Genomic DNA, 13,470 nt, shown 5'->3' with positions numbered 1-13,470 from the left:
ACCAGTGTTTGGTGCGGATGGCACTGACGATGTTGTGACAGAATTGAGACGCATAACCAGTGATGTCTGGATTTGGGTGGCTGCAGCGAGTGGGTTAGTTCTATGGAATCGAATGTGTTGAAAGCACGGACATTTCGGGACGTTCATGATGTCCAAAATTACGAAAAGGCGCTAAAAGGGGGCGAAAACGATGCAATGAAAATGGGCTAGAAATCTGGGGATTCGAGGATTATGTCATCTTTCCCACGCCCTCCACAACTTCTTTTTACGTGCATGGAACTCGCGCTTGAGCGCTATACTATTGAGTTATCCCCGGGCAAATGTCAGAGGTTTCGCGGAAACAGGGCTCCAAGACCAAGTTCTGCCTAAAGTTTGTCGAGGAGCGGGACGGCAGGGACTAACTTGAGCCGCTGTTGAGTCGAGTCCGAGGCGGTTCGAACGATCTATTCCGTGGCTCCATTTCGTCCGAACCTTGCTATCGTCTATCTTGTAGAGAGGGGACAAAGGTGCCATCTCACTTTGTGGGCCTTCCAAGTCTAGGCATAATGAATCCGGCAGGAAAGATGAAAACCAGCAATTGTCAATCAGAACAACACTATGGGTTTTCCGGCGGTCCCAACAGGCGGTTGGGCTGAATCATCGGAGAAACTGCCTTTCTCCCATATCCCACCACCGGCTCTATTGAGTTTGCGGGGCCGTGGGAGCGTGGGAACACTGCGCTGTGATTGTCTGCAATATCCTTCATGTAGCGAACCGTTTTGTCGTCAAAAGCTCTTTGGTGTTGAGATGAGATACAACTGAGCAGGTCGTATGCCCTCGGTATCAGGGACCCATTGACATTGACCCTGCAGGCTCGGTGTGCGCACCGAAATGAGTTTGTCGCTTAGTTGTTAATTCCCCATCTTAATTAAGTTCCGCCTGATACAACGATCTGCATGAGACAAAAATAAGGTAAATCACAGCTCACCCATACATACAAGTCGAAGGAGCACGTTTGGTAACAAAGTTATTTGTATTGTACGGAGTATTTTTATATGGGGTTAGTAATAATCCACGCAGAAATCTGGCTCATACTGCGTCAAATCGTCGACTTGCCTATCGCCAATATTCACAGTTTAAATTGATACTACATACACTTTTGACTCAGTATTTCTTCACCATAGATTAATGCTCGCGAGCGATTAAACCCTCCAGGAACCCACCATACAATGGCGATTCGGAAGCACCGACAGGTCCTACGCAGAGTGACATGCTATTATAGTGCCTGTCGTATGCTGACTCGTCCACACAATGACAGAATCGAGAACTCACTCGTGCTTGATCAACTCACAGATCAGTAATTCGCCGACGATGCTAAAGATTGAATCGAAACAATCATGCGTTGCTAACTATATGGTACAAGCTGAAAATGCATCTGATGTTCGACCAAAACTTACGAATTCGCCCAAAAGAAATCGATCACGATGTCCACACCGTCCGACTAGACGGTGACAAAGCGGTAAACGTAATCAAAGTGATTTTATCTTGTAGGCTTGCTTCTCCGACTCCTTCCAATGGAAGATCGGAAAAGGATGAGCTTCACTGTTGCAGATGCGAAGAGTCAGTCAAGTCAGCACAGGACTTGGAGAGGATTAACTGACGTGTTGAAGACCCATTTGTCCAGGGGAATATGGTTTTCCGAGGAAAACAATAAATAGAGGTATTTGAGCGTCTCTGCCATGAAATAGCTGGCAAAAGAATACTTAAGTGAGCAATGGACACTCCCAGCAGTTCTGAAAATAATTTTTACCTCGGCATTGAATCCTGGATAGCTGGTCTCCGGCTGTTCACACCCGCCACACTGCCGTATCCCACCTTCGTCTTTGCCCTCAAATTGATAGACTGAAAAATCTCCCATCCACGATGTCTCCATATCTCGTCCCCTGTGACCTTCCACATGATGTACATGCTCTCTAAAGTCTGAGGCAGAAAAGTGAGCCGATCAGTGAGTGAACTTATAGGTCAGGACAACATAAGCACTCACCTCAGGTCTAAGATAGTAAGCGTTATTTCTTAGATAATAATCCCTGGGTGCCGGAGCCATAGTTCTCACTGAGCCTTTCACACCAGGTGGAACCCCTCCCGGGCGTCCATTCTTCTTCCACTTCTTTACTGCCTCTATCCACTTTACGGGCCGCATCTTCACGCCAAACCTCATCTGCACTATCTCAGGACCCAAACCACTCTCCGCCTCCGCATATACGAGGTAGCACGAAGTTGTCAGTCCTTCAGCTGCCCAGCGGTGCAAATCTGACTGTTCCTGTGTGAGTTGCGAGCCAAGGGTCTCCACGCCGAGCGCGAGGAGGCCCGCGTAAAAGCACGCGAGGTGTTCGAATTGGTGGTGGGGGCGTCCCGCATCCATGGCAGTGACGTAGAGGAGATCACGAGTCGGAGAGAGGAAAAGCATATTGTTTATGGTGCCTTCAACGGATTTGAGGTCTAAATTGCAGTTTAAGGGTCTTTTTATGAAGAGTTGTAAACAACGCAATTCTTACACATGTCCAGAAGTCGCTTTTCAGACTTGCCAGAGAGGAGGTAACCTTTCAGCAGATATTCGTACTGAAATTGAAAAGCACCTCAATAAATCAGAGATGCCACTATGGGATGAAGTTATCACTTACCGCGCTGTCTGCCATACCGCCGACGGAGTAGTGGGCTAATCCAGATCACAGCGTTTGTCTTCAAGCCCAGGGATATGCAACACACTTACAACCAAGCTGAGTACCGCTCTCCACCTCCCAAAATGTGCTCCACAACCCATTCTTCGTCTGCGTCTCCTGCAGAAGGTCGATGACTTTATCTGATTTAAAGAAATACTCCTTTCGTCCAGTAAGATGCGCGAGGTACTTGAACTCCATCTGGCATGAGGCGACCTCCGCAAGGAGTACCGTTCCTGACGAATACGTTGTGCGATTGCTGATGTGATAAGTTGGTCAGCGACACCAGAGAATACGGATAACGTGTCTTGACGCACCCGGTTGGGTCATAGCCATGGTAAGGGAGGCCCGAAGCCGATTCGAACACAGGAAGCAGGGTCTCTCCGAGCTGAGATTGGATGGGTGACAGCCTTCCATGAACTTGTCCGATACATACGTACCTCGTTGGCCTTTTCCAACAGTACCGAGTCGCCCGACAATCCATAGGCGGACAGCAACCCGCCTAGGTGACGAATGATTGTTTCGAAGAAAGGAATTTTGCCATTCTGAATCAGAAAGAGATAGATTACACCATTGAAATCCGCAAATTTATGACGGTTCCGACCCACATGATCTTTGAAGGTCTGCTTGGCGACATGCTTCATCGCGCGTTTGTACTCTTCAGAGTCTTTGAGGCCCATGAGAAGCATGGTACTCAGGGAATCATAGATCGTCACTCCCCAACCGTTAAAATTCTGAACGCTGCCATTTGAAGTTGGCAGGAGCTCATCGTATCCGAAAGCGGCATTTTCGTAGCCGTGCCACGCAAACAAGAATGCATCCTTCACTGCTAGAGAACGATCGTTCCATACTTGCGGAGGGAGTTTTTCGTAAGTAGGAGGTGGGCCAGGATTAGGTCGCGGCGGGGGCTCGGGTAACTCATCATCCATGAGCGGAGGCATGCCGTGGGGAGGATGCCATTCGCCAATTGGGCGGCCATGAAATGTGGCAGGAGAGAACCAAAATATGGCAAACAGAAGAATACTACAAATGGCGAGAGCTCGGGTGGCAAGACGAGACGACCAGAAGGGATGATTCTTGGTGTAAGTTGATGCGCGTTGCAAAAAGGAGGGATAGGCAGAACTCTGAGCGAGCCTGTTAATAGGGAGCATGACGAACAAGGTCCTAATGCTCTAAGGGAACGTTGGCCGGACTTGTGTGCACCGCCGTAATATAAAAGTCAGGATGTATGAGAGTTCAAGAACAACTTGGGATGGACTTCAAGCCGGGGGTGCGCCCCGGAAGCAATACGGACACGCAGCCTTTGCTTCGAGCCTTCACTACTTACTATTACTACAGATGGTGATCATTGAGAATATTCATAGATGATATTAATTGATCGATTGGTCGTTCCATTGTTACTGCTTCAACCCACGCAGTCCCGAACCCCAGGGATTGACTATCCCAAGTGCTGGCAACGTACATTCGTCGCAAGAGTATTTAAGGGTGACATACTTCTGCTGTGCAGATCGATGCTGCTTTGCTTTCGCTCTTTGTTCGTTACTCTCACAACATGCAAGCTTCAGCGGGCGTAGAGAATAACAGATACATTGGTCTTGGGATTAATCCGAATGCGGCACAAATTCTCTTTGGGTTTTCAACTTTCGCTGGCCGCAGGTTTCGACACGATCAGGCCGGGATGGGACAGGGTGGCGGAACGAGGTATTTCTCGAGGTCATAAGTTCATGGGCTAAGTCGGGACGGGGTCGCCCATACGTTGGCGTTATTTAACGCGATGCAAAGACCGCTACTTTTCTTGTAGCACTAAACGCTTGATTTATACAACGTTGGTTGTTTGTCACATTCAGTGCAGCTGGGGATGAATGCCGGGTGAAACGATGGAACTTGCAAAAGGAATATCGATTGAGTACGTTCAAAGAAGTGATAAGAGAAAATTTGCCTCGGTCAAGCCTTTTAGTGTCTCAAATGGATATATATTCGTTCTGATACGGATTGAAAGTGAATTGAGGAACAATGGAAAAGAGCAAAATCAAAAAGTCTGGTCGCAACGCTTGCGCATTCATTTTGTCCAACCCGGGACTAAACAACAGTACAAGGGAGGAATGGCCGTAGATCTCCGAGCTTTATTTTATACCCACTGCACCCTAGGGAAAGAGGACCTCGTCTGAGGGAAGTCCAGAAAGATGGAAGGCGATGGCAAACTTCGCGATCCCCCCCTAACAGTGGATAGAACGCGCAAAGTAAATAGGAAGATATTGCAATTGACCACGAACATCCTAAATGACTTGGCTGAGATCAACAACAATTGGAGATGTCTGCTGGCCTTGGAGGAGAATTCGAGTCCCATCTTTGCTGGAGCGAGGGCTGTACAAATAAGTAGGATCCTGCGGCACTTGATCACCATACCAGGTGCCCAGACGTTTGGTGTCATTGACATCAAAAAAACCAACTGGTTGATACTCCTGGGGAGCAACGAGTTCGAGTCTGCCATTGAAGAACACTGGTAGTCTGACGTATCCACGGGCTCGGAACAGTGGGGTTTTTCCTGCAGCGGACGAAGGGACCTCAAATTCATCCTCATCCCCCTCATCCTTGAGCACATAAAATGGGCACTTAATCCAAGACTCATCCAAGCCATGCCCCGCATCTATTTTGGAATCATGTATACCTGTTGTCAAGGGAAGGGTAGGTCGGGCGGATACAGAATCAGGGATCCGATGAGAGCAGGCAGGGGGAACAGCAGGATTCACAATCCAAAATTTGAAATCCATCACACGATAACGCGCAATGAGCTCACCCGAGTCTGTCGACCAGGTGAAAGCGCTGAGGCCATCGAAAGCGCCGATATAACGTGCTCCTGGAGAAAACCCGAGCGTACGACGGTGGGGGGTGGCAAGCGTGCGACGGTGAGGAACAGCAAGCGTGCGACGGTGAGGAACAGCAGGCGTGCGACGGTGAGGGGGATAATTCGAGTGGGAAGGAGGAGAAGCAAGGAGCTGCATGTGTGGGTTGTCCAGAATGGATATGAGAGTCATGTTGTCGTACCACAAGTTATCAGTGTTCCATGGAACTCGTATGATAAATAACCCATTATCTGATACTCGAGTTGCAGCAGGAAGAGAACCGTCGGGGAGAGTACCAAGATTAACAGGGGTCATACCATAGCTAAGGATGGTGACGTTCCCCCGATTATCCTCAGAAGCAACTCGGTGGCTGCCATGGACAAATTCGATCCAGACTGGATGGTTGGGTGGATTGAGCTGGAATCGGGAAATCGTGCGCTGATGGTCGATATCGGCAAGCTCAATGGCACCGCTGCCAAAACCGAGAGCTATATGATGACCATCGAGGGAGAGTGCTGCACATGTCACAATACCATTACGAACATCAGGGTCGTTGAATTGGGCATCATAATCAATCCCAACAACCCGACTATATTGACTATCAGCCTTCTTTGGCAAATTAGGTAGCTTTGCCTCCATGACCATTTGAGCATTGAGCAAATCTTCACTCAACGGAATTGTGTGTCCAGAAAACTTGCCGGAAATAGTGAAGATTCGGATGGGATCGGAGAGGTGGCCATACAATTTGTGGAAAGGTGATGACATTGGGGTGAAAGGAAGGGTTGATCGATGAAGGTGCCATGGTTCCCAGGAAATTACACGATTAATCCCAGGCTCCCAATCCGAATACGACACAAATTGCTTTTCTCGAGCTTCTCTCAAAAGTTTGAACGAATTGCAATTCTGTTAAAAATGACGTCATGTTAAAATAATCGTGACACAGTGATTTTATTTGCCTTGAATTCATCAAATCCATTAGGGAATCCCTTGCTTCGTTCATCGATGTGTGCGAGGTGGATAAATGTAACCAAGTTTCGCGTGAGGAATATGTTAACCTCATCCTGCAAATTGGACTCTTGTGCAAAGAGCTGTGAGGGGTCTAAGTGTTCTAATAAATGTTGACGAGTATATCGGAGATGATGGGGTCGATGACGTTCTCTCTCCAGAAAATCGCTCCATTTTCGTTTATCCCCTAAAGGGAGAATGGTGGGCTCCCCGAACACATCCTGCTCACAACTATTATTGAAAAATCGAAGGAGTGGTAGTCCGAGGAAATACTTATTCACGTCCTTGATAAAGAATACTTTGTCATTTTCATTACCAATCGATTCCCCCGTTATGAACTCTTTCATCGTTGCATGGTAGAATTTGACACCAAGCCACTTTCTTCAGAAAGATCGACAATTGAGCTGATTGGTTCCAATACGGCTAGGACCTCTTCCTCAGCAATTCCTAATAGCTGCGACATGGAGAACACACTCAGTGGCTCAAATGCCACAGTGATTGTGCCAACTAGTTGACGATACTTCGTGGCTATATGTGGAGGGACTCCAGATGAGTCGGACATATAGGCACGGCGAAGTATGCGCAAGTACTCTGATTTGACGTCAATGGGGGCATCGATGAGGTCACGGAAGTATTCAAACTCAGATCGAAGGGTTGCACCACGACGAGTTCGAACAGAAACATCCCGGACTCGGATTGAGGCGATAATCGGCAATCCACGACAGGCCGAGGCAAATGCATCGATATCCTTTTTTGACGGTTTCCAGGAAGACTTCTTGATGCAACCCTGAAGGCCTTCCTCGACCATGCGGCGGATAGTGTAGAACTTCTCACCCTTCGCGATAGCATCCACATCTTCATATGGTATGACAAGGCCCTGAGCCCGGGCCTCATCCCAAGCCGAGATGACCGATGACTCTGGACGACAGCTGATAAACACAGCAAATACAGCCGGCAGCTCATCGAGGATAAGTACTAGCTTCATTAAGGACTCAAGTTCCTCCTGAGCCCCACACTCGTCCAGTCCATCCAAGATGATGATGAAGCGCTCCTCACCCAATGATAAGAGTTTGTTCATTGGATCAATAATCCAAGCTCTCATTTGTTTCTCCAGAGCGGAGCCAAGAACATCCTTCAATGAAGGTTGTCGGAGTCGACTGACGAGAAGACCCTCGTACTCGGCATTAAACAAGGCAAGCTGACGTGCAAGAGTGGAGGGAAAGTGCTCAATCGAAGCAAGTCCTGCACCCTTCCGATTTTTGTCCCAGAAGAAAGATGCTGCCAAGCGACCCTGTCTGTCGAGAGTTGACGCGACACTCATTGATATAGCAGTCTTTCCAGTTCCGGAGAGCCGCGAAGCCAGACAAATCGGTGTTCCCGTTTCTCCAAGTGATCGAGTATCGATTCCTGAATCTGGACACGGGTGTTTTCCAGGCACTCCGACTTGCTTTCCACGGCAGAGTATTCCGCATTCGCTTTGTAGAATTTCGAGAGTTCATCTGGAATATCATTGAATTCCAAGCAGCGAAGGACAAGGGAGCGCAACAAACAGTCCACTGATAACCGAATTGTGTGGAAGAGATTTAGAGCTGTCGCCGCAGTCTATGGAGCATGCCCCAGTCAGTTAATGGACAGTCTGAACACTGACGGAACCAACCGTGAAACGGGAGACAGCATCACTGATACAGGACTTCACCGCATTTATCTCCTGGGATATCTCACTCGCTAGGACTACCCTCTTGGCAAGCTTTTGGTGTTTGAGCGCTTCAATTCGCCTCAATTGCTGTCTTAGGGCCCTGTCACCGGGAGGTGAGATTTGGACGAGAGGGCGACAAAGTGAATGCACATACAAGTTAAATTGTTGAATTAGCTCGCGAATTTCAGGAGGGAGCTGACCAGTCCACAACAAAAGGGGCCTAAAGATCGTTTCGTGAGCGTTTCGAACTTCATCGTCTAATCCCTTGAGACTTTCGTCATTGTTGTCAATAGTCTGCATGAAAATATGAAGGTTATATCATTAGATCGCAAAATTGCAACCCCCCTACATACGGACCTCATAAACTTGCAGCCACGTCAGAAGTATGCTTGGTATCTGATCGAGGTTTGGAATGGGGACGAACTTAAGAGCAGAGGTGGCAGTTTGGAGCACAAGCCTCGTGGCGGCAATGATTGTTTTCTTTCCGTCACCAGCAGGGACGGCTGAAGATGACGGTGTTCGATCTATCAACGATGGCGTATCTAAGCTCACACCTGTGCGTTCTGGTGGTGTGTGAGTCTCAGTGTTGCCACGGATGATAGGTTCGCCGGGTATCATGTGAGGGATATCAATGGCCTCAGGGAGAACGGGAGATGGCGATAGATTAGGGAATGGCGGATCGGGCGTAGAGGGTTCAGGTTGTCTGGGATTGGAGGACTTCGATTGGTCGATATGAGTGGGATCGGGATCGGGACTTCTGCTGAACAGCTCAGCCATGGTGCGCCGAACAGAACTCCGCTGCTTCCGGCCGCGAGAACTACCACCAGTAGTAGTAAGAGGCCTAAGACGGGATCTATCAGATCCACCGTGACCTGTGCTAGTTGTTACATCGCTTTCAGTTGGAGTAGTAGTGGTCTGGAGCTTGGGAACAGGGGTCGAGGGTCGCAATGGGCCACTGGGAGGCGCAGGAGAGAGTCCCCTTCTGAAAAACTTCAATCGATCAGACATTGTGTATCAGAAATCGCGGAGCGTGTTGTGGGCAGAGAGGAGAGCTGAGCTGCCTCAACCACACGACATACACTGTCCTAACCACTGCCAAAAGCAGGTCAACAAATATTGAAATATCCTTCTGTCGGCGATGGGTTGTTAACTAAAAGTATTAGGCCGATGACAAAATCCAAGAAGCCCACTTGTCTTTACTACGTTCTCTTGAGTATTTTTCAAATAATTTGGTGGTTGGAACCAAATAGCCATAAACGACGAAGACCACGCAGTCTTAGACAGGTGACCAGCCTACGTCCTTGTGTTTCCTGCCACAACGAACTATCCTGTACATACACGAATATCCGAATTGATTGCACACACGAACACCAGAGTCTTGTCTGGTGTCCACCTTGTTACCCCTCTGGTTATTCGCTCTTCAGCAATATGCTTCAACCCGGTTGCTTCGATTCTAATGTTCCCAGTCATACCAGAACAGCTCTAGATGACTTCCTAGTCCATCGTATAGGGATCCAAGCTATTGATGGTGGGCTGTGTCTGGCTGGGTGACTTTGTGTGACGTCGACACAGATTTAAACAAATTACTTACCAGGCATCCACTATTTTGTTGGGTTACCAGCGAGTAATAGGACTAATAGAAAAAATATTCAATCTTGCGCGTCACGACTCTATTGCTGTTGGACTCCTCTCTGTAGTGTCCGCTTTTAACTCTGATTGGTGACCTCACACCTTCGGGTAACCAAGCAGCGGAGGTGTCCTATTTCGCTGTCGTTCTAATACCTAATGATATCGAGCGTCACTACCCTTGAAAATGGGTGGGTGAAAGATGTTATCAATAATACTCCGAGTGATGACGAAGTCCCATCCGTGCATGATATCTTCTCGATCAGGCTCTGTACTCTCAAACGGCAATCACACGAACACATCACAATTTATCACTTCTTCTCCTACCTAGTACATAATTGTGCTTTATGGACTCCCTCTGTTTCTTCTGCTCATGCGGAGTTCTGCCACCCCAGTGCCTCCGCGTGGCGCACCAACGTAGCTCCTTCCTTCCCCTAGCTCTCCTGGTGCTTCCTCGGAGCCAAGAACTCAAAAGCATCACCTCATGACTTGTCTCCTCTTTCCGCTAACCCACTCTGCTTCCGACCCGGTGGGGAGTAAGTTTGACACTCCTTTCTATTACTATCTGAATCTATCCAGAGCTTTGAACATCGTCGGCAAGGTGAAAGGAGTTTAGCCTTAAAATAATTTGGGAAAACAACGACGAACGGCCTGCTGGTTCTGCTCAGAAAATTTCGAATGCAGATCTTCATGCCGAACGAAGACAATCTGTTCGGAATGCGGTTCCTGGTGTTCACCGCATCGTCAGTCCTCAAAGTGACAAGATCTCTGCCAGTCTTGTAGGAGCAATGGGTCATAGGTGGATGTCAGATGGGGATACCATGAGTGCAGCAACCAATGCCGGGAAGATGCTTGGCCATGCAAACAAATCTTGATTTGAATATATGCGAGCTGTGATATTGCATCCAGATCCCTGTTCGGGGTGGTGGTGCTTCGCCGTTCGACTCCAGAGCTAGAGAGGATGTTGTTCCCCTTCACCAGTGTTTTCGTTATCAATAATGTTCAAGCGCAGTAATATCCAAATCGGAGGATAATATATAACGCAGTGACAGAAAAACGCTCGAGCCAGGTGACTAACAAGTAGAGAGGAAGGAATCGCAACGACTGCGAACGTCGTAAACAACTTGCTAATTTTGACGACGATTGGAGCCATCATCCGGCTTTGGAGCAGAAGTCGAGTCCCATCCTTGCTGGACCGGAGGTGATAGAGATTCGTAATTCGTAGCATCAAACGGCACTCGATCACCATATGAGGTTCCTAGATGGTTGACGCAACCCACCCTGAAGTTAACCGGCGGGTACTGCATGGAGACGGTGAACTCTGTTCTACCGTCAAACCATACTGGCGGCCCCTCGCTTATGTTTCCCATCCAGAGCAATGGGGTTCTCCCTGCAACAGACGAATAGACGCCGAGGTCTTCAATCGCGCGTGCTTGGTGGGAGGCTGGAAAATGGGACACATTTAAGTCGTGCATCCGGTTCGGAAAGGTGCAAGATCACCGGGGAGGATTGAGTCGAGGGATACAGAACCAGGGATGAGATATGAGCAAGTGGTGAGATTCATAATCTAAGAACTGACGCTGTAAGGCGCAATGAACTCGCCCGGCTCCGTCGGCTAAGTGAAAGTGCTGACTCCATGAAAATAGCATGCTCTGGGAGGAAACCCGAGCGCGCGACGACGAGGAATGCCAGCTAGCAAAGAATTCGAGTAGAAGGATGGAGTGGAAGGGTCAGCGGAGTGGCTGAACGTGCGGGTCGTCAGTATGAGCGTTTATGTTGTCATACCAAGGCCTGTGTTCCAGCAGGAAAGGGGCCGTTGGGGAGAGTACCAAGACTCACGGGACCATGCCATGGCTAAGGGTGACAACGACCGCGGACATCTTAGTCGACTTAAACTAATATCACAATCGGAGCCGTCATCCGTCCTTGGAGTCCCATTCTTGTCAGTAGACGGAAGGCGGTAAGGATTCGTAGCATCAAACGGCACCCGATCACCATACCAAGCTCAGACGGTCGAAGATCATCGCGAGCGGCCAGAGAATTCTGTTCTGCAGTTGGTAGCTCTCCGCTCAAGTTTCCGGTGCACAAAAGCGAGATTCTTCCGGCAACAGGTGAATAGACGTCTAGGTCTTCATGATCTGGGTCCCATCTAGGTCATGCTCTGCGTTCACTTCGGAATGTCGCGTCACCTTCTGCCAGGGGAGGAGTCGATGTATGAGGTATGAGCAAGTGGAGACTATGGGATTCATGATCCAAGAACTGAAATTCGCAACACGGTGACGCGCAACCGACTCTGCAAACCGGGAGAAAATCCAAGCGTGCGGCGATGAGGGATTGTTAACAAAGAATTTGAGCGGAAAGATAGAATCGGAGAGTGAGAAGGAGGAGAAGCGAGGCCAGGAGCTGAATGTGCGGGTGGTCTGAAGCCGATGTAAGCGGTATGTTGTCGTACCAAGGCCCAACGATCTTCCGTGGAAATCGTACGACAAATAAACCATTATCCGACGCTAGAGATCCAGTAAGGAAGGGGCCATTGGATACACCGAGATTGTTACCTGGCTAAGGATGGTTGGCGTTTCCCTCGTTATCCTCGGTAACAACACGATGCTACCATAGACAAATTCAAAGTAAGGTGGTTGGCTAGAAGCACCCTGAATTTCTTCATCGTCGCGTGATAGGATGTGACGCTCCACCGCGATCACTGAGGAATCTCCCGAGGAACGTTCCGAGCGGCTTGGTCCTCCTCGATCGGCTGTTCCTACACTATTTCTTATATAATCCCGGGCGCTGGAGCAATAATTCTCACTAGCTGCGCCTTTCACACCGGTGGAACTCCTCCTGGACGTCCACGCTCCTTACTGCATAAGGGTCACAACTTCACATCAAACTTCGTTTCAGCACTCAGACCACCCCCCGCCTCTGCGTATACCAGGTCAGTCCTTCAGTCGCCCAGCGGAGTGGATCTGATTGTTCTTGAGTGAGTTCCAAGCCAAGTGGCTCCATGCCGAGCGCAGGGTGAAAGCACACGCCAAGTGTTCCAATGGCACTACGGGCGTCCCACCTCCATGGAAGTGACGGAGAGGAAACCACGAATCGGACAGGGGAAGTGCATCTTGTTCGTAACACCGTCGGAGATTGAGGGAGGGTTGTGAACAACGCGAGTCTTACACGTGTCCAAAGTGGCTTTTCGGAGTTGCCAGAGAAGTAACCTTTCAACTCATACTAAGCGCCTCAATAAATCAGAGGTGCCACTGTGAGATGAGGATATCACTTGTCGCACTGCCTGCCATATCGCCGACGGAGTGTAGTTGGACCCAAAGGCGTATCTGACACACTTGCGACCAGGCCGAGTGTTGCTCTCCACAACCAATCCTTCATCTGCGTCTCCTGTAGAAGATCGATGACATTATCTGATCGAAGGGAAGACTCCATTTCGTCTAGTAAGGTGCGCGAGGCACATGAACTCTATTCGGCATGTGGCGGCGATCTTCACAATAAGTACGGTTCCTGACCCATACCTTGTGTGATGTGATAAGTCGGTCAACGACACCTTGTTGGCCTTCTCCAAGAGTACCGAGTTGCCGGACAATCCATAGGACGGCAA

General features: G+C 49.0%; 6 protein-coding genes across 6 annotated transcripts; 1 reads left to right on the top strand and 5 right to left on the bottom strand.

Moving 5' to 3' along the window:
* Positions 1-1,135: 1,135 nt before the first annotated feature.
* On the bottom strand, positions 1,136-3,998 carry EI90DRAFT_3152590 (glycoside hydrolase). Its single transcript, XM_039065802.1, has 11 exons — positions 3,305-3,998; positions 3,137-3,241; positions 3,014-3,084; positions 2,750-2,955; positions 2,661-2,695; positions 2,535-2,598; positions 2,024-2,478; positions 1,790-1,959; positions 1,641-1,727; positions 1,312-1,581; positions 1,136-1,252 (listed from the first exon to the last, which is right to left on the bottom strand). The coding sequence occupies exons 1-10, from the start codon at positions 3,845-3,847 to the stop codon at positions 1,509-1,511; spliced, it is 1,809 nt and encodes a 602-aa protein (XP_038919233.1). The 5' UTR covers positions 3,848-3,998; the 3' UTR covers positions 1,136-1,252; positions 1,312-1,508.
* A 920-nt stretch (positions 3,999-4,918) lies between these two features.
* EI90DRAFT_173466 (uncharacterized protein) lies at positions 4,919-7,313 on the bottom strand. Its single transcript, XM_039052096.1, has 3 exons — positions 6,826-7,313; positions 6,492-6,775; positions 4,919-6,423 (listed from the first exon to the last, which is right to left on the bottom strand). Exons 1-3 carry the CDS (start codon positions 6,855-6,857, stop codon positions 4,973-4,975), a joined length of 1,767 nt encoding a protein of 588 aa, XP_038919232.1. The 5' UTR covers positions 6,858-7,313; the 3' UTR covers positions 4,919-4,972.
* Positions 6,597-8,202, bottom strand: EI90DRAFT_172915 (uncharacterized protein). The gene is made up of 3 exons (XM_039052085.1): position 8,202; positions 6,818-8,146; positions 6,597-6,765 (listed from the first exon to the last, which is right to left on the bottom strand). The coding sequence occupies exon 2, from the start codon at positions 7,863-7,865 to the stop codon at positions 6,888-6,890; it is 978 nt and encodes a 325-aa protein (XP_038919231.1). The 5' UTR covers positions 7,866-8,146; position 8,202; the 3' UTR covers positions 6,597-6,765; positions 6,818-6,887.
* On the bottom strand, positions 7,461-9,169 carry EI90DRAFT_172661 (uncharacterized protein). The gene is made up of 4 exons (XM_039052078.1): positions 8,598-9,169; positions 8,395-8,534; positions 8,202-8,340; positions 7,461-8,146 (listed from the first exon to the last, which is right to left on the bottom strand). The coding sequence occupies exons 1-4, from the start codon at positions 9,015-9,017 to the stop codon at positions 7,862-7,864; spliced, it is 984 nt and encodes a 327-aa protein (XP_038919230.1). The 5' UTR covers positions 9,018-9,169; the 3' UTR covers positions 7,461-7,861.
* A 1,392-nt stretch (positions 9,170-10,561) lies between these two features.
* On the bottom strand, positions 10,562-11,770 carry EI90DRAFT_172435 (uncharacterized protein). The gene is made up of 4 exons (XM_039052072.1): positions 11,706-11,770; positions 11,446-11,608; positions 11,147-11,310; positions 10,562-11,052 (listed from the first exon to the last, which is right to left on the bottom strand). The coding sequence occupies exons 2-4, from the start codon at positions 11,513-11,515 to the stop codon at positions 10,819-10,821; spliced, it is 468 nt and encodes a 155-aa protein (XP_038919229.1). The 5' UTR covers positions 11,516-11,608; positions 11,706-11,770; the 3' UTR covers positions 10,562-10,818.
* Positions 11,630-12,290, top strand: EI90DRAFT_3014174 (uncharacterized protein; the record flags this gene model as incomplete). Its single annotated transcript, XM_039056750.1, has 4 exons — positions 11,630-11,812; positions 11,876-11,977; positions 12,020-12,085; positions 12,213-12,290. The coding sequence occupies 4 exons, from the start codon at positions 11,630-11,632 to the stop codon at positions 12,288-12,290; spliced, it is 429 nt and encodes a 142-aa protein (XP_038919228.1).
* Positions 12,291-13,470: the final 1,180 nt, after the last annotated feature.

The sequence above is a fragment of the Cantharellus anzutake genome (assembly GCF_015039405.1).
Source record: "Cantharellus anzutake strain C23 chromosome Unknown EI90scaffold_11, whole genome shotgun sequence".
Lineage (NCBI taxonomy): Eukaryota > Fungi > Basidiomycota > Agaricomycetes > Cantharellales > Hydnaceae > Cantharellus > Cantharellus anzutake.
Note: the sequence above shows the minus strand (reverse complement) of the source record. Positions and strands in the feature narration are given on the sequence as shown.